Genomic DNA, 19,081 nt, shown 5'->3' on the forward strand with positions numbered 1-19,081 from the left:
CACAACTAAGGATCTCCAGTAGTTTCCTCTCCTCCTCTTCATCTGCTATGAAAGAATTGGACAAGTGGAAGAAGAATTGGACAAGTAGGCATCCACCATATTGCTTTCACCTATCCAATGTTTTCAGATCTGTGCAGATTATAGAGAGATGAGGAAAGGAAGCCACTTTAGACTTTTGAGATGTCCCCAATCTACAGTATCTGCAACTCCTGCATAACATCAGACTATTCTAAAAAGGATTGAGGAAATATTCAATGGCCTGACTGCAGATGAAAAGTGTCAGTTGGGGGTCACCAGGTAGTTTGGTCATATTTAACAAGCACTGAGATGTATGGGAGAACCACATATTTGCATTATATGACATTGGGATCATATATGTAATTAGCAGGCTATCTATACTATATATACTCATATTAAATCAGATTTGGGATCTGATTACATATTTATATGGAACTGCACTCATCTGCATCTTGTCTGAAATATCAATATAATATCAATAGAATGATTCATATTTTGCAAGGACGCAAGTCACGGGGTCAGTACGTCAAACACACAATGCATCTCAAATTGGGGGACACAGTTAACACACACCACGTTGTTGCCGTGGTAACAACAACTCGACAATGCAAAACTGGGCAACAGGCGTTGTTGTCACCCAGGTAGAGGAGTTTCTCAGCGATGGCGTCATTAACTCCTGATCTTTCTTTTTCTCAACTCTTTTCTCCATCGGTTTATCTTTACCTCTTTCTATCACTCTTTGGCTCTTTTTCTCTCTATTCCTATTTTACTCCGTTTTTTTCTCTACTTCTCTATCCCTTTATCTATATTCAGGCTTTCATTTCCTGCAGTCCATTGTGTGTGTAGAATCTCTGAATCCATCACTCATTAACTCAAACAACAGCCTCTGGCAACAGAAATGCACCCCAGTAGTTATTCCCTGCTCAACAGGTACAGGGCGTTGTGTTTGGGGGGGGGGGAGGGGGGGGGCACGAGACCCATCCAGGCGGTGTGTGTGTGTCTTGTGTGTGTCATAGGGCAGTCAACACTTGAGCTGCTCCATCTCAGAGCACTCTGTGTCCATGTCCGAGTCGCAGAGCGAGTGGCCCGTGAGGTCACTGTCTGGTGAGATTGTGTGTGTGTGAGGAGGGCTGGCCTCGTCCTGGAAGGTGTCTGTACGGGAGTAGAGCCCCAGGTCCTGGAGTTTGGACGGGGAGTCGTCGTCCTCTGTGGTGTCATCGTAACAGAAATCCTCCAGATCAACGAACCACTCGGGCCAGAAGCGCCGGCGGATCCTCTCACAGTAAATGGCCAGGTTAATCAGCTCGCCTGGAGCGGATAGGGTGGGTCAAAGGTCAACACAAAGGCAAAGGTCAACAAGCTCAGCTGAGAATGGGTCAAAATGTGGTGTGTTTATATTCAATAAAGATGGAGTCTATTCCAGTCTGATTGCTGTCAAGGTTTCTTCCTCATCACAGTTTTTTTCCTGTTTTTTTTTTACATTTGACAATTTGTTAATTTGTGTTTCCACATCACCGCACAAACAACACAAAAACAAAACGTCCACTATACAACACATTCCCCAAGGTGATCAACATATGATTTCCAAATTTCCTTAATTAAACATTTCCGTTTTTTAATTTTTAATTTTATAATTTACAAAATCCAACGTTATGTAGCTAGATTGTTCAGTCCTCCACTTTGTGTTTGAGGGTAAATATGAGGCCTTCCATTTGATGGTTCCACTTTTTTGCAGCAATTAGACATAGATCACAAAACTTTCTCTGATATTGATCATCAATATTTACATTTCCCAACAGACATAATCGTAGAGATAGATGGATATACATTCATAGACACAATGAAATGATAGAACATACATTATCCCAAAATGGTATCACTTTATCAGAAGACCACAGCATATGTAATTGGGTTCCTTTGTGCTTTTTCCATATCCAACAGAGATGTGACATTTCTGGGTGCATTATATTCATTATGGCAGGAGTGTAGTAAGTCCTATGAATTATCTGAAATTGCAGTAGTTTATGTCTTAGGTTGTAGGAGCAGGTTTTAGCATGTGCACATATCTGTGACCAAGGGTTCTCCTCAATTTCATCCTTTAGATATAGAGTTTCAAATCAACCCTTCACATAACTTGGCAAATCAACTTCTTTGGCATATGAGCTTCTTTCAGTATTTTGTCTATTCTAGATGCCTTAGGTACATCCAGATTCTGTTGACGCAATTGAATACGATTTCAGAATACGATTTATTCTGTAAGAAGTTAAAGAAATCGGCCTTGGATAATCCAAATCGGTCTTGTAGTTGATTGAAAGACAGTAGAGATCCATCATATTACACAGGTTCAAAATGCATGATGCCACTTTGGAACCAGGACTTAAAGGTGTTGTCATTAAACACGGGAGGTTGCTCCAAATAAAGGCGCCTGGCAATATTGGGTCTTTGAATGGAGAATCATTGGATTGTCCGTTTTTTTCTTGGACCCAAAGTAGTGAATATATTTTAGATCCTTAAGGTATTACATTTATGGCTTTGATATCCCTCCATGCACAGGATAGTCTGCTGTCCATTGTTAAGTGAACGCAGGTGTGCAGCCCAGTAATGCATTTTCATATGAGGTAGTCCAAGACCTCCAGCTGCATAGGGTAAGTGTAAAACAGTCAATTTGACTCTTGAGGTCTTTCCATTTTAAATAAAGTTGGAGAGCAGGCCATGTATTTTATTTAAAAAGTTGGATGGAATTGAAAATGGCAGGACCTGAAATACATCAACCTTGGTAATATATTCATTTTGGATTATGTTGACCCTACCTAACATAGAAATAGAGAGAGATCTCCGTCTCTGAACATTGGACTCAATCTTATCTAGTAAAATAAAATGTTTGATTTTATATGCCTCCTCCTGATTGCATGGTATCAGTACACCTAGGTATGTCATATGCATCTTTGTTCATTTTAAAATGTACTTTCTAAGCTTGAGAAATCATACTTTGAAATGGGCATTATTTCAATTGTCTCCCAATTCGCTTTGAATCCTGATACAGCACCACATGTGTCTAACAGAAGTCAAATAAATGACAGAGAATGTTGTGGTTTAGATAAATAAAGTCAAATGTAATCTACATACAATGATATCACCTGTTGATCTCCACCAATCTCTATTCCCCGGATTGAGCCATGAGTTCAAATTCATGCTAGGGGTTCTGTGGCTAAAGAAAATAAATAACTAGACAAAGGTCATCCCTGTCACGCTGCTTTGGGGGATTTGTACAATAGCTCAATCCAGGAGATAAATACCGGACCAAAACAAAACACTTTAAAGACAGCCACCAAATATGCCCATCCCACCCTATCTAATGCTTTTTCAGCATCTAATGATACTGACACTTTAGGAGCATTCAAGTTTTTAGTATGACGGATTATATTGAAAAAATGGCAGAGATTGTTTGATCTGAGTGAATCAACTTTTGTATTACTGTTTGTATGCGGAAAGCCAATACTTTAGCAATGATTTTGTAATCCACATTCAATGATTTTGTAATCCACATTCAAGAGGAATATTGGGCGGTAAGATCTGCATGACAATGGTTACTTAATCTTTCTTTAAAAGTAGGGTGATTTCCCTCACTGTTGCCCTAACTTGCTATTTATTTATGTTTTGGAACCCATGTAGGCCCTTTCTGGGGAGTAATGTTAACCATGACACGCAATGTGGCTTGTTGGTGAAACTCACCTTTGATGAGTTGCTCTGGCCTTGTGCCCGGCAGGGTCCACATGGCAGGGGCTAGATGGCTGAACACAGTGGCATCCACCATAGACAGCTTAGGACCCATCAGGTACTTCTTATCACCTACCCAGAAAAACACCAAGAATCAGGGGGCGAGAAGAATGTTGTATGGAAACAAGGGTCATGGGGCTAAAATTTTGACTGGAAATTAGTCCTCATGGTGTAGTATCCTACTTTCTCCAGAAGAGAACAGAATTGTACAATGTACCTTGTTATAAAAGGGATGCTCCTTTAAGCACTTGAAACTGGCCATAGTACTGTAAACCCAAGTAAGTTAATTAAACCACAATGGAACCTACAGCTGGCCTTAGCCGTAGTTATGAGATTTACAAGGCTTGTAAGGCTGCAGACTGTACCTTGTGAAATGAGATGGGGATGATGATCTGTAGGATTGTGATTTTAATGATTATCTACAGTATACCCTCACCCTACCGAGTAGGGTGGCCAGCGTCCGCATGTCCTTCTCCATTAGAGCGTAGACCTCCTCCCTGGTAAATCGTCCAATCCCGTGGCCGTACATCTCCCTCTTCACGATGCTGCCAGTCAGGCGACTCAGGATCCACTTGAGTAGGTCACTCAGTGGCCCACTCACTGCCAGCATCTTCTGGGTCTCCTCCAGGTTGTCCACCCACTGACAGTACGCTATGGTCCTGTCATCACACACAGACGTGATGTTCGTTAGGTCAACAGTATCTCAAATCCATACGCTGATAAAGTGTGGTCCCGATGGCACAGTTGGTTGGAGCATGGAGTTTGCAACACCAGGGTTGTGAGTTTCAAGGGACAGATATAATGGTTTGCGACCCAATCACATTCACTAGTTTATCATCCTATCCCTCAGTATCAAATAAATTAGGTCTCCCAACAGAGCAGCATCTAGTGGATGTCTTGCTGTAGTGTCAGGAAGTGTCTCACCAGTAGAAGTGTTCCTCCACCATCTTGGTGACAGCCTGGGACACAGCCTTCTCCGGGGGACTGAGGTTCTTGTTGAGGCTCACGCCCAGCTTCTCCTCCAGGAAGTCGATGATAAACTCTGTACCAGACACCTGCTCCTGGTTGTACTCTATCCATGGCATCTTCCCCTGGGGAGACAGCTTCCCATCAAAGTAGTTCTGCATGACAGAGGGAGAGAGAGAAAGGAAAGAGGAAGAAGGAATTTCAATGGTCAGTTACTCTTCAATAGAAAATGACGCAATGTTAGTTACATCAAATAATTCAACTACGCACCAACCCAAACATCACTCTCTCTTTCTCTGTCTCTCTCCCCCTCCCCATCTCTCTCTCACACACAAACACACACACACACACCTGGTAGGGCAGGTCCACCATGCGCAGGTAGGTCTCTATCTTGAGGCAGAAGGGGGAGAGAGATGGGACACCACTCTTTGGCCTGGAGAACTGGTGGAGGATGATGGTATCTTTAGAGTTCAGCTCCTGTTCTTTCCTATGAATCAGCCAGAGCAAGGCAGTTTGAGCTCCACATTCTAATCACTCATTCTTATACATTTTATTGAAAGCAACTTACGGTTAGTGCATATATTCATTAAATATGTGTGCAGGCCTCCCGAGTGGCGCAGCGGTCAAAGGCACTACATCACAGTGCTAGAGGCGACACTACAGACCCGGGTTCGATCCCGGGATGTGTCGCTACTGCGACACCCATGAGGCAACTGGCCCAGCGTCGTCTGGGTTAGGGGAGGGTTTGGCCAGCTGGGATGTCCTTGTCCCATCGCGCAACTCCTTGTGGCAGGCCGGGCGCATACACGCTGACTTTGGTCGCCAGCTGTATGGTATTTCCTACGACACATTGGTGCAGCTGGCTTCCGAGTTAAGCGAGCAGTGTCTCAACAAGCAGTGCGGCTTGGCGGGTCGTGTTTCGGAGGACACATGGCTCTCGAACTTCACCTCTCCCGAGTCCATACGGGAGATGGTTCAAGACTGCAACTACCAATTGGAAATTAAAAAATAAATGTGTGGGAATCAAACCCTCAACTCCGAAGTAGCGAGGCCATCCTCATATTAAATTAGTGCAAATGATGTCCCAATTCAAACACACTGTACATTATTTTAAAATCTCTGGATATCTGGATCCCCTAGAAGGCTATAGTGCACCCATGACACTTCCACCCTTTTACATATATCTGGAGTCGATTATAGGCTAATGATCAAATTGTACCTTGAAAATAATCAAGGAAATGTTCTTAGATCTTACACAACAATCTCAGGTGCTACAGTAGATCCCGTTTTACAGCTATCTATCATAGAGAGCTTTGCACAATACCCATGCTGAAACTTTCCTCGGGCAAGGGCGCCATTGCCACCGGGACACTACAATGTCAAAACGAGTAGGACACAACCAAGTGAAATATTGCAATACATTATCATGGTCACTGTAGCTGATCCTATTACACGTTCGTACTGACCAACATAGTCACAAATAAGGGCCTTATTAAATGAAAAAAGTTTAAAGGGAGTTGTTTACATGTAGCCTACTACTTTGAAGGCGCTGAAACACTAGGACCGCATGTTCTGAAATACTGAGGAGCTGTCCATTTAGCAGTGGTGCTGAAATGCCCACAAACATCAAAAAACCAACGTATTGATCCAGTTATCTATAGAATGCAAAGCACTTCGGTGTAATGACATATAGGGAAAGTAAATGAGACAGTAACTACTTAGAAATCGATTTAAAATGGGTCTCTAAGATAGAGTACAGGCGGAGCAAAAAAGAAGAGCTATGAGAAAACACACACAGTGCTAGCCACATGTAAAATAATAATAATAATAAAAAATATATATTAAAAAAACAAGACAGTCAATCAAAATGCCCTTCTGTGTATACAACAACAAGCTTTAGGCCACAATGATTCCTATTGGTGTAGTGTGAAGTCAATTCAACTCGAATCCTGCATCCATCTCTGTAAGAGTGAGTTGGGGTTATCGTTGCAGGTAACCCGAGATGTTTTTTTTAAGGACCGCAGCGACCAAACTCAATTCCCCCAGACATTATTTCAGCTAAAAATCTAGGGATTCTACTGCGAAGCTGCAGTTTTCGGTCACAGGTGGTAAATTCCTGTTAGCTAATACATATCCGGGCCTGGCTTTTAGCTGTATACTTCTCTCAAGTGCGAGGTTAGTAAAGGTCATTCTATCACAACCGCAATGTTTTTCTATACTGCAAGACTCGACTCGACAGAAAACATGTTTGGCTTGGGTACAGCCATCTAGACAATATCACATGCCCGGTCATCCCATGCCCTTGAGAAATCGTAAATAAATAAAAGAGTCAACCTTTGCAGCAATGAAAATTATCTTATTGTATTTACACACAAATATCTCAAATACCAGGCTTCACGCTACATATGAACAAATCAATGGATGGTTTTAATTTGACATCTAGTCCTAATAGCCACAATCACTGGAATACGAAGAGGCATAACATTTGCGTGATTCATTGGTTAATTTATTTTCTTTCCATAACGCGACAAACAAGGAATCTCCTTCAAGCGGTACGGGCCGTTAGGCTGCATTCATTTTGGAAGCCTACCTGATGGCGAGCAGCTCGTGCAGTAGATAGGCAGCGGCGGCAAGCAGAGCGCCCCCGGTCAGATAGAGCGTTTTCCGCCACCACGAGTCTGACCCAAGGAGCGGCATGATCCCGCCGTAGTCCTGCAGAGGGTAGGCGATGATGTACCCATACAACGAGAGCTGCTCATTGGAGCCGCACAAGCCGAAGGAGAAGCTCTGGTTCCGTCCAAGATCAACCACAAACGATCGCGTCCAGGCGAACCCGACGCGCCAGTACATTCTCTCTCTCAGTGGCCTTTTTCTGCCTTGCTTTGGCCGGTTTTGGCTTCATCAACGGGGGCTTCATGCGTGCAAAGGGGTCGTTGCGATGCGGGATGCAAGGAAGAAAGGGATAGGGGCCATCTCGCCTGGCGGTTGTCCCGTCCCCGCTGCGGGGTCGGTATCCTCCGCAGCCGATCGTCCCCGCTCTCTCACTCTGCCGCGGATAAGTGACGTCACGATAGCTGTACCTTTGAAACTCTGTTTTTGCGATCAGTTGGGCAATAGCATAGGCTACTCAATTTCCTAGCATCTTCAATGTAGGCCAATTGCATAGGCTACTTAAAAAAAATAACCGTTCCATAAACTTTATAATATACATGTCTGCTTTGCAGCTTTGGTAACACTAATTACGTAACGACTCTACATTAACTCTCCTTTGCACTACATATCGCACTAAAGTCATATAGGCCTAACTATTGTATGGTGGTGTAGCCTATGACTTTTATTTGTTGCAAGATGATCAGTAGTTCTAGAAACTTTTAGACCATTACAAAATTAAATCCAGGCAACACTAGAATGTAGGGCTATACGTGGTGGCCTATACAACTGAGTTAGCCTCGTATCGTATGCCTAAAACCATCCTGAAGTCTCGCGAGTTTATACTCGGTTTCGCTTTACCGATTAATAAATGTATTTATTTTGGGATTATGTCTGTATTGTTTTGCATTACTTCACTTTTAGAGCTAGAAACACAAGCATTAGGCTGCACCCACGATAATATCTGCAAATATGTGTACCGACCAATAAACATTGATTTGAATATTTTGAGTGAAGTGAAGCGAAACGAGAACGGGTCGGTCAGGATGGTCATGCGTCAGGCAACAGCTGAATGCCCCTGAAACACAAATAATATAACACATTCAGTCGTGCAAAGAAGGAGCTACAGCTGCATCAACCCATTTGGTTACTGCAATATTCATTTTATTACCACAATAGATTTTCAAAAAGAAATACAGTTCAAGTAATAGCCAATACTTGACAAACCACACATTTTCATGTTGTGTTTCTATAGAGACAGGGGGAAAACCTTAGTAGGCTAATCCCAGTCAGTCAAGTAAACACATATGATAAATGATGGAGCCTGTAAAGGGGAAGGGAACTCTGAGGCAAAAGGTTGTATCTCAATAGTCTAAAAGCTGGATCCTCGCTCTTCTTTATCTTTCATGACTTGCAAACAGCCGGTATGTGAAAGTAATATGGAGCACAACCACAAACAGCCTGATTTCATCTAGATTTACTTCGCATCAGTGTATATGAAGCAACCGATAACAAGGAGAGGAATTTACTTCAGACTATTGGGATGCACCCAAAGGGACCACTAAAATATCCCCCCCCCCACCCCCGAAAACAAACAAAAACATCACTTCCCTGCAATAGGACAGTGTGCTGGTAAGTCTTATTACCTTGATAAACAGCTTATTTTGTAAGGCATTCAAGCACCCAGTTCTGGACACAGATGAACACGTACATATCACAGAAACCAAGAGAAACAACCTCTCACACACACAACTCCCACTGTATTACTGTACAGAAAATATATCAATATCTACAAGTAAATATGCACACAAAGGTATTGTGACACTTCAATTTGATTAAATACTTGGTACACGCAGACAGAAAACATTGGACCCTGGCTTGTGTAGGACTGATTCAATATGCAATCAAGAACACAGCTAAAAATCCACCTGCCTTCCCCACCAAAAATGTGGTCCTAACAATTCTCCACATAAAAAAAGCAGAATAAAAAATAAAACGTTTTTGTTGCAGGCTAATTACATCATGATAGTAAACACATTTGAGCAGTTTTACTTGAAGCAGACAGCAAATACATTTCATGATTTCTACCCAAGCAAATCTGCCCAATCAAGTAAAACACAAACGATGAAATGAAAGACATGAGTAAAGCTATTTACAAAGGCTGGAGATGTAACAGGTAAATGAAGACACTTGAATCTAGCGGGTATACCCCCAGAAATTCCATTCTCCCCCATGACTTCACCTGCTAAGCTCTGTAACCAATCAACATAGACCTTAGATAACAGGACATCCAATCGGGTCACACAATCGAACAGACTTACATCCTTTCAGAACGCATCTCAAACAGTACAGGGTCCAATCATCTTAGCGATACCAGTAAAAAGGACTACTATTCTCCCTGAGGAATGAAGACACTGCCAAATGGGCCACTCACACATCACAATCACTAATGATCAAGTTCTCTGGCCCCACGGAGCTCCATATTATATGATTGTTCCCCGAGAGTGTTTCAAGGAAGTCAGGATCATCACAACTCATAGTCCCCCCCTCCCTCACTACCTCCTCCTGTTTCTCACAGTTAGGTCCATAAGGTTTTGGTCGCGTTCCCCTGCTCAGACGTTGAATGCATCAACCAATGGTTGCTAGCGAAGCCATCAACTGTGCCGGTCGGGCACTATATTGCTATAACATGTGGTTAGCTGATACATAAAATACCTATCCAGGTGTTTTAAGATCTGCCATGCGTTAGCAACACCTGGGCACAGGAACGCGCCCTTTAACTGTTGAGGGATGGAAACACAGGACTGCTGCCGCAAATTGGCTAATGCCAGCATTCCTGTGGCCATCTGATGAGTTATCATACATGAGCCAAGGTGGACGTCCCATTGCCTATGACTGGATGTAAGAGTTATTCTGGTTTCCACTGGAGCTCTGGTCATTGTCACTGGTACACAAACAAAACAAAAAACAGTGAGTTGAGACAGGAAGTGAATGGGTCATGTTAACAGTGTATAGGTGGAACACTAAAGTGAGATTAGGATAGATCTCTGTACCTGTTGGGAGGCGGCTTGGGTTTAGGCATCTTGTTGAGCACTGCAGCCATTTCCTTCCTGTCGTCAAAATTCTTCCACTGGTCGTACAGCTTCAGGATGACTCGGATGATCTCCAGGATCTGAGCAGAGCATATACGTTACCGCACAGACAATCAGCTTTCCCCTCCGATTGATGTATTAATATGCCATTTGTTTTGTGTGGCCGTACCTTCTCCATGTCGACAGAGAGCTCAGCAAACCACTGCCTGGCGTCTTTCTGCTGCACCACACAGGCAACATGCAGGCATGCTGTGGATGCAGGGGGAAGAATGTGTGTAACACCTCACCTATATTTTATTGAGCGGAATCTACTAGTAGGAAATGTGAGAGGCCTGACGGGGTGTCTTACCTAGTGCGATCATGAAGGGAGGGTAGAGTAAACAGAGGTCTGTCCTATACGTGTCATTCACTACTCTCCTGTAGAGAAATAAGACAGTGTTTCAATATTCTCATATCAAATCAATACATGCTCCCGCAAACAAAGAAAAAAACAAACACATACCAGGCCAATGGCAGTAGCATGTCCTCCTGCCCCATGTCCTGCACATACTGCAGCAGGGGTCTGTAGGGGTGGTATACTATCAAACAGCAGTCCTGGAACACGCATTAAATCAGTTAATGAATCCATCCATCCAACAAATGGATGACATCTAGCATTGAGTGTATTGTGACAGAGACAAAAACCTTCTATACTTACCATGAGCTCTAGTAGGTAGAACTCACATTCTAATACCTGTAATGAGGAAAGCAAATTAAGTGCAAACTCAGTTTAGTAAATATATCAGTGTCATAGTCTCAACTTGTATCCCTTTTCTCTATTATCTGGGAAGTATCTGGGAATATTTCCAGTATCTGGGAATAACAACATTCTGCTAACTAAACCCTACAGTGTGAATAATCACCTCCTTCATTGCGCCACACCACCAGAGAATCAATAATTGTCTACAAGGTGTTAGGACAGCCCCAACGTGGTCCTGGCAACTCCGTGGAATAGGTAGATAAATAACCGGCGCTGCAATCGTATTCCACTTAGCGCCACAGCGATAGATACGCCCCGGTGAGGAGACGCAACCGACCACGGTCAAAATCACCTCCCATGGCGATGGGAGTTTTGCCATAGGCTTGCGAACACTAGTTGTGGAATGTGGCGTCTCCGTAGACGCCAACATACTGATACCTAACTACAACACACAACATAAAGGACTCTTACTGGTGTATAAACTGGGTGGCTCGAGCACTCAATGCTGTTTGGCTGAAAGACGTGGTATATCAGACCGTATAACACGGGTATAACTAAACATGACTTTTTACTGTTCTAATTACATTGGTAACCAGTTTATAATAGCAGTAAGGCACCTCCAGGGTTTGTGGTATATGGCCAATAAACCACGGTTGTGTCGTGCTTAAGAACAGCCTTTTTGGCCATATACCACACCACCTTATTGCTTAAGTATAAATATTCCGCAATATAGTGAGTGTGTTGCCTCAGAGATAGGTCCCACCACAATGCAACATGATCGTAACATCTAGCTACAATAATGAATTATATTCAATCATTTAACTCCATAATAAATACTACATTGTTTAGCCTAAGAACTGTTCATACAGCACACCCTAAATGATTTCAACAGCAAGGTTAGGTCAGACGTACATGGTTCATTCTGTAAGGGAACTCCTTTGGGAAGGCATAGGAAAATCTTGTTTTTACTGTACAAAACAAAAACACTTGTTAGATTTGACATCAAATGAACGCAACCCATCAGAATGAATGTAGCCTTTGTACCACAGCAAGAGTGTATTTGTCATCTTAAATATAAGATCATATCTAAATGGAAACGCTTCGTGTCTCCTTACTTACACACAGACGTAGCTGCAGAGATCAGACGAGTGTTTGAAACAACACCGAATTCCTGGAAGAGACAGTAAGTAACAGAAGGGCTTTGAGGATGCTGTCATGGAGTAGGACGGGGGTGAATTGCATCAAAGACTATGTTACAGAGCAGTTAACCCTACCAGTTAACCCTATCCCTACTCCCACACAGACTATGAAAACTGGAAAGGCAGTGGGATATCAGGCCATATATACCTCCACTTTGGAGGCAAGGAACACACATGTAGGAGCCATGAGCACTGGGTCTATACTCTTCAGGGAGTACCTGCAGAGGAAGAAATAAGAAAGAGAGAGAGAAAGAGGGGGAGAGATATAAAGAGATTTGAAAGAGGCCCAAAGCTCAGGGCTCCAGAGACCATTAAAAAAAAAAAAAAAAAATGTATGCGCCTAAGTTGAAAAATGTAGGAGCACAATTAAAAATATTTGAAGTAACAAGTCGTTTTCTTTGTAGTAATAGGGAAAGCATGACGGTGAAAAACTGAGCTCAGTGTATTCTCCATGGTACTCAGGGGCTGCGGTACAGTGAAATAATAATTCCAACAATTATCATCTGGGTAATTCTTTTCTAAATTACAATTCCAGGTCATACAGCAAAATATTTAGGCGCATGTGGTGGCACTGTAGATATTATACAATGCTCCCCTAGTGCCATTTATAATTAGCTGATGAATAGAACACAGTGTTGTTGTTATGAAAATGGCATAAGCACCTGGCATAGAAACGTTTGAAGTAGACGGTTGCTGTAGCAATGACCTGCTGGCGGAGCTTCAGGTGTTCCCCCAGTGCCTGGATCACTGGAACAGAACAATACGTTGAACACAAAACACATCTAACCTCAATTGCGTCAAACAGCAACCTTACAAGACAAACAACACTGTACAGTGCACTCGGAAAGTATTCAGACCCCTCGACTTTATCCACATTGTTACATTACAGCCTTATTATAAAATAGATTAAATAAAACATTTCCCTCATCAATCTACACACAATACCCCACAATGACAAAGCAAAAACAGGTTTAGATTTATTTAGCAAATGTATTTAAAAAAACACAAAAAAAAACAGAAATACCTTATTTATATAGGTATTCAGACCCTTTGCTATGAGCTCAGGTGCATCCTGTTTCCATTGATAATCCTTGAGCCATTTCTACAACTTGATTGGAGTCCATCCTGTGGTAAATTCAATTGATTGGACATGATTTGAAAAGGCACACACCTGTCTATATAGGTTCCCACAGTTGACAGTGCATGTTAGAGCAAAAACCAAGCCATTAGGTCAAAAGATTTGTCCATAGAACTCCAAGACAGGATTGTGTCAAGGCACAGATTTGGTGAATGGTACCAAAAAATGTCTGCTGCACTGAAGGTCCCCAAGAACACATTGGCCTCCATCATTCTTAAATGAAATAAGTTTGGAAACACCAAGATTTCCTAGAGCTGGCCAAACTGAGCAATTGGGGGAGAAGGGCCTTGGTCAGGGAGGTGACCAAGACCTCGATGGTCACTCCGACAGTGCTCCAGAGTTCCTCCATGGAGATGGGTGAACCTTCCAGAAGGACAACCATCTCTGCAGCACTCAGGCCTTTATGGTAGAGTCGCAAGACTGAAGCCACTCCTCAGTAAAAGGCACATGACAGCCCGCTTGGAGTTTGCCAAAAGGCACCTCAGACCAGGAGAAGCAAGATTCTCTGGTCTGATGAAGCCAAGATTTAACTAATTGTCCTGAATGCAAAGCATCACGTCTGGAGGAAACCTGGCACCATCCCTACGGTGAAACATGGTGGTGGCAGCATCATGCTGTGGGGATGTTTTTCAGCGGCAGGGACTGGGAGACTAGTCAGGATTGAGAGAAAGATGAACGGAGCAAAGTACAGAAAGATCCTTGATGAAAACCTACTCCAGAGCGCTCAGGACCTCAGACTGGGGTGAAGGTTCACCTTCCAACAGGACAATGACCCTAAACATACAGCCAAGACCATGCAGACCTCAGGACAATTCACTGAATGTCCTTGAGTGGCCCAGGCAGAGCCCGGACTTGAACCTGATCAAACATCTCTGGAGAGACCTGAAAATAGCTGGGCAACGACACTCCCCATCCAACTGGACAGAGCTTGAGAGGATCTGCAGAGAAGAATGGGAGAAAACTCCCAAGCTTGTAGCATCATACCCAAGAAGACTTGAGGCTGTAATCGCTGCCAATGTGACATCAGTTTTTTTTAAAATTTTTATAAAAACTGGCAAACATTTCCGAAAACCTGTTTTTGCTTAGTCATTATGTGGTATTGTATGTAGAACAATTTAATACATTTTAGAATAAGGCTGTAACGTAACAAAATGTGTAAAAAGTGAAGGGGTCTTTATACTTTCTGAATGCACTGTATACACAAAAGGTGTATAAAATCTGACAGGTGTATAAAATCGAGCACACAGCCATGCAATCTCCATAGACAAACATTGGCAGTAGGATGGCCATACTGAAGAGCTCAGTGACGTTCAACGCGGCACCGTCATAAGATGACACCTTTCCAACAAGTCAGTTTGTAAAATTTCTGCCCTGCTAGAGCTGCCCACAACTTTAAGTGCTGTTATTGTGAAGTGGAAACCTTCAGGAGCAACAAAGTGGTAGGCCACAAAACCTCACAGAACACGACCGCTGAGTGCTGATGCTCGTAAAAATTGTCTGTCTTCAATTGCAACACTCACTACCGAGTTCCAAACTGCCTCTGGAAGCAACGTCAGTACTGTTTGTCAGGAGCTTCATGAAATGAGTTTCCATGGCCGAGCAGCCGCACACAAGCCTAAAGATCACCATGCGCAATGCCAAGCGCTGGCTGGAGTGGTGCAAAGCTTGCCACCATTACACTCTGGAGCAGAGGAAACTTGTTCTCTGGAGTGATGAATCACACTTCACCATTTGGCAGTCCAACGAATGCACAGTGCAAACTGTAAAGTTTGGTGGAGGAGGAATAATGGTCTGGGGCTGTTTTTCATGGTTCGGGCTAGGAACCTTAGTTCCAGTGAAGGGAAGTCTTAATGTTACAGCATACAATGACATTCTAGATGATTCTGTGCGTCAAACTTTGTTTCAGCATGACAATGCCCCCGTGCACAAAGCGAGATCCATATAATAAATGGTTTGTCGAGATCGGTGTGGAAGAACTTGACTGGCCTGCACAGAGCCCTGACCTCAACCCCATAGAACACCTTGGGGATGAATAGGAACGCCGACTGCTATCCAGGCCTAATCAGTACCCAACATCAGTACCCAACCTCACTAATGCTGTTGTGGAAGCATGTAAGCGAGTCCCCGCAGCAATGTTCCAACTAGAGGTCGACCGATTATGATTTTTCAACGCCTATACCGATACCAATTATTGGAGGACCAAAAAAAGCCTATACAGATTAATCGGACAATTTTTTATTTTTATTTGTAATAATGACACTTACAACAATACTGAATGAACACTTATTTTAACTTAATATAATACATCAATAAAATCAATTGGCCTCAAATGAATAATGAAACATGTTCAATTTGGTTTAAATAATGCAAAAACAAAGTGTTGGAGAAGAAAGTAAAAGTGCAATATGTTCCATGTAAGAAAGCTAACGTTTAAGTTCCTTTCTCTGAACATGAGAACATATGAAAGCTGGTGGTTCCTTTTAACATGAGTCTTCAATATTCCCAGGTAGGAAGTATTAGGTTGTAGTTATTATAGGAATTATAGGACTATTTCTCTCTATACCATTTGTATTTCATTAAACTTTGACAATTAGATGTTCTTATAGGCACTTTAGTATTGCCAGTATAACAGTATAGCTTCCGTTACTCTCCTCGCTCCTCTCTGGGCTCGAACCAGGAACACAACGACAACAGCCACCCTCGAAGCAGCGTTACCTATGCAGAGCAAGGGGAACAACCACTCCAAGTCTCAGAGCGAGTGACGTTTGAAACGCTATTAACGCGCACCCCGCTAACTAGCTAGCCATTTCACATCGGTTACACAAGCCTAATCTCGGGAGTTGATAGGCTTGAAGTCATAAACAGCGCAATGCTTGACGCACAACGAAGACCTGCTGGCAAAACGCACAAAAGTGCTGTTTGAATTCATGCTTACGAGCCTGCTGCTGCCTACCACCGCACAGTCAGACTGCTCTATCAAATCATAGACTTAATTATAACATAATAACACACAGAAATACGAGCCTTAGGTCATTAATATGGTTGAATCCGGAAACTATCATCTCTATCATCTCTTATTTTCAATGACGCCCTAGGAACGGTGGGTTAACTGCCTCGTTCAGGGGCAGAACGACAGATTTTCACTTTGTCAGCTCGGGGGATTCAATCTTGCAACCTTAATCGAAAACAAGACGTTTATTCTTTCATTTAAATACGGAACCATTCCATATTTTATCTAAGGGGTGGCATCCATTAGTCTAAATATTCCTGTTACATTGCACAACCTTCAATGTTATGTCATAATTACGTAAAATTCTGGCAAATTAGGCAGCCCAAACTGTTGCATATACACAGACTCTGCGTGCAATGAACGCAAGAGAAGTGACACAATTTCCCCTGGTTAATATTGCCTGCTAACCTGGAATTCTTTTAGCTAAATATGCAGGTTTAAAAATATATACTTCTGTGTATTGATTTTAATAAAGGCATTGGTGTTTATGGTTAGGTACACATTGGAGCTACGATACGCACCACATCGATTATATGCAACGCAGGACACGCTAGATAAACTAGTAATATCATCAACCATGTGTAGTTAACTAGTGATTATGATTGATTGATTGTTTTTTATAAGATAAGTTTAATGCTAGCTAGCAACTTACCTTGGCTTACTGCATTCGCGTAACAGGCAGGCTCCTTGGAGTGCAATGTAATCAGGTGGTTAGAGCGTTGACTATTTAACTGTAAGGTTGCAAGATTGAATCCCCCGAGCTGACAAAGTGAAAATCTGTCGTTCTGCCCCTGAACGAGGCAGTTAACCCACCGTTCCTAGGGCGTCATTGAAAATAAGAATGTGTTCCTAACTGACTTGCCTAGTTAAATAAAGATTAAATAAAGGTGTAAATAATAATACAATTTAAAAAACGGTGTCCAAAAATACAGATTAATGCCTATAATTTTGGAATGAGATGTTCAACAAGCTTTTGGTCATGTAGTGTATGAAGAGGTAGCCTAGCGGTTAAGAGCGTTGGGCCCATAATTGAAAGGTTGCTGGTTCTAATCCTTGAGCAGACTAGATGAAAAATCTGTCATGTGCCCTTGAGTAAGGCACTTAACCCTAATTGCTCCTGCTAAATGACTCAAATGTAAATATAGGTCATTGTTGCCGGTTATTGCTAGTAGTGTCAAATGAGATTTGAGGGTAATTAATGTTGCGACATTGTACCATTTCCCTAACAGTAAAACCATTTCCACCACACAGATTTATCATAGCATATGAGTCTGATGAAATACCATTGGCAAAGAAGATCTGCAGTTTCCAGTAGTCTTCCTCAGACATGAACTTGATGTCCTTCTGACGCTCCTTCATCAGGTCCTGCTTGTCCAGGACCCACTGCAGACTAGTGAAATAGAGGAGACAATCAACCACAACGAGCCCTCTCATACACACAGTATCATAACAACAAAACTGCTGATAGGAAATCTGAGAGCGGTGCGTCAGAAATAAACAATAACACAAAAATGCCTTGATGACTTGCGCACAAAGTTAATGTCAGTGTGGCTACGCTGTCAAACCAGCTCGCTAAGAGGCACAAAAATACTTAGCTGGCTCTACAAATAAATCTCAGCATTCATATCTAGCTAATTACCACTAAGAAAAAATACCACTAAATGTTCGTCCGGTACACTAATACTGACATAATATAAGACTAGAGTGGGCGGACAAGCTGAAGTTAGGTAGCAAGCTAGCTCGCTAACTCTAGCTAGGCCCCAAATCAATGGAGTTTCTTTCCCATATACAGTCCTAATGCATCACGTTCGGACAGAATACTTACTAATGCGAGCTCTGCCAGAAGTTCCCAGCCATGTCTTATGAGTTGAGGTAGAAAATGTTATTTTAAATTGTCTTTATTTTTAAAGATGATACGGGACATAGAGAAGAAAGTGGTCAGCTAATAAATGTGCAGTGCAACACTCAATGCTGTTCTGACGGCGACTGGGGCGTGATGTGCTTGGGTTCCACTTAGCTGGGTCTGGGTTGCTAAATGGGTGGGAAACGCACATCTCTTGTCTCATTTTGCGTGTAAATACACAATTGTTACAGTATCGATGTTGCCTAACCATCAGGGTTGGGGTCGATTATGAATTGAGTTGCAACTTGCTCTTTGATTCCAATTAAATTCTTACATTTGAATTAAATTTGAATTCACACTCCACAGAAAGAATAATTTTAATTGAATTTTAATTCAAGGAAAAATAATGTAATTAAATGAAATTCAATGTACAGGTCATTCAAATTGCTTATTTATTGTACATATCACCATAGCAATGTTTAATCTGAAATCATGTATGGCTACCAATACCATGCAGCATGAGGTTGAAAGATTTCATTTTAAAAACTAATTATCCTAAAACAATTACAAATAATTACAGTGGTCTGGAAATATTGTAAGATCATGTTGTGGGTTGTCTGTAATAATTCATATTCCCCTTCATTTAAATA

General features: G+C 42.2%; 2 protein-coding genes across 2 annotated transcripts; both read right to left on the reverse strand.

The window, feature by feature from the left end:
- Positions 1-972: 972 nt before the first annotated feature.
- On the reverse strand, positions 973-7,970 carry LOC115107320 (failed axon connections homolog). The gene is made up of 6 exons (XM_029630719.2): positions 7,352-7,970; positions 5,113-5,248; positions 4,720-4,916; positions 4,237-4,454; positions 3,751-3,867; positions 973-1,326 (listed from the first exon to the last, which is right to left on the reverse strand). Exons 1-6 carry the CDS (start codon positions 7,609-7,611, stop codon positions 1,040-1,042), a joined length of 1,215 nt encoding a protein of 404 aa, XP_029486579.2. The 5' UTR covers positions 7,612-7,970; the 3' UTR covers positions 973-1,039.
- Positions 7,971-8,534: 564 nt separating this feature from the next.
- Positions 8,535-18,587, reverse strand: LOC115107846 (cyclin-C-like). Its single transcript, XM_029631518.2, has 12 exons — positions 18,414-18,587; positions 17,872-17,978; positions 13,103-13,187; positions 12,589-12,658; positions 12,361-12,412; positions 12,154-12,209; positions 11,200-11,235; positions 11,005-11,096; positions 10,852-10,919; positions 10,672-10,751; positions 10,464-10,582; positions 8,535-10,354 (listed from the first exon to the last, which is right to left on the reverse strand). Exons 1-12 carry the CDS (start codon positions 18,443-18,445, stop codon positions 10,300-10,302), a joined length of 852 nt encoding a protein of 283 aa, XP_029487378.1. The 5' UTR covers positions 18,446-18,587; the 3' UTR covers positions 8,535-10,299.
- Positions 18,588-19,081: the final 494 nt, after the last annotated feature.

This window comes from Oncorhynchus nerka, linkage group LG24 (assembly GCF_034236695.1).
Source record: "Oncorhynchus nerka isolate Pitt River linkage group LG24, Oner_Uvic_2.0, whole genome shotgun sequence".
In the NCBI taxonomy this organism is placed as follows: Eukaryota; Metazoa; Chordata; class Actinopteri; order Salmoniformes; family Salmonidae; genus Oncorhynchus; species Oncorhynchus nerka.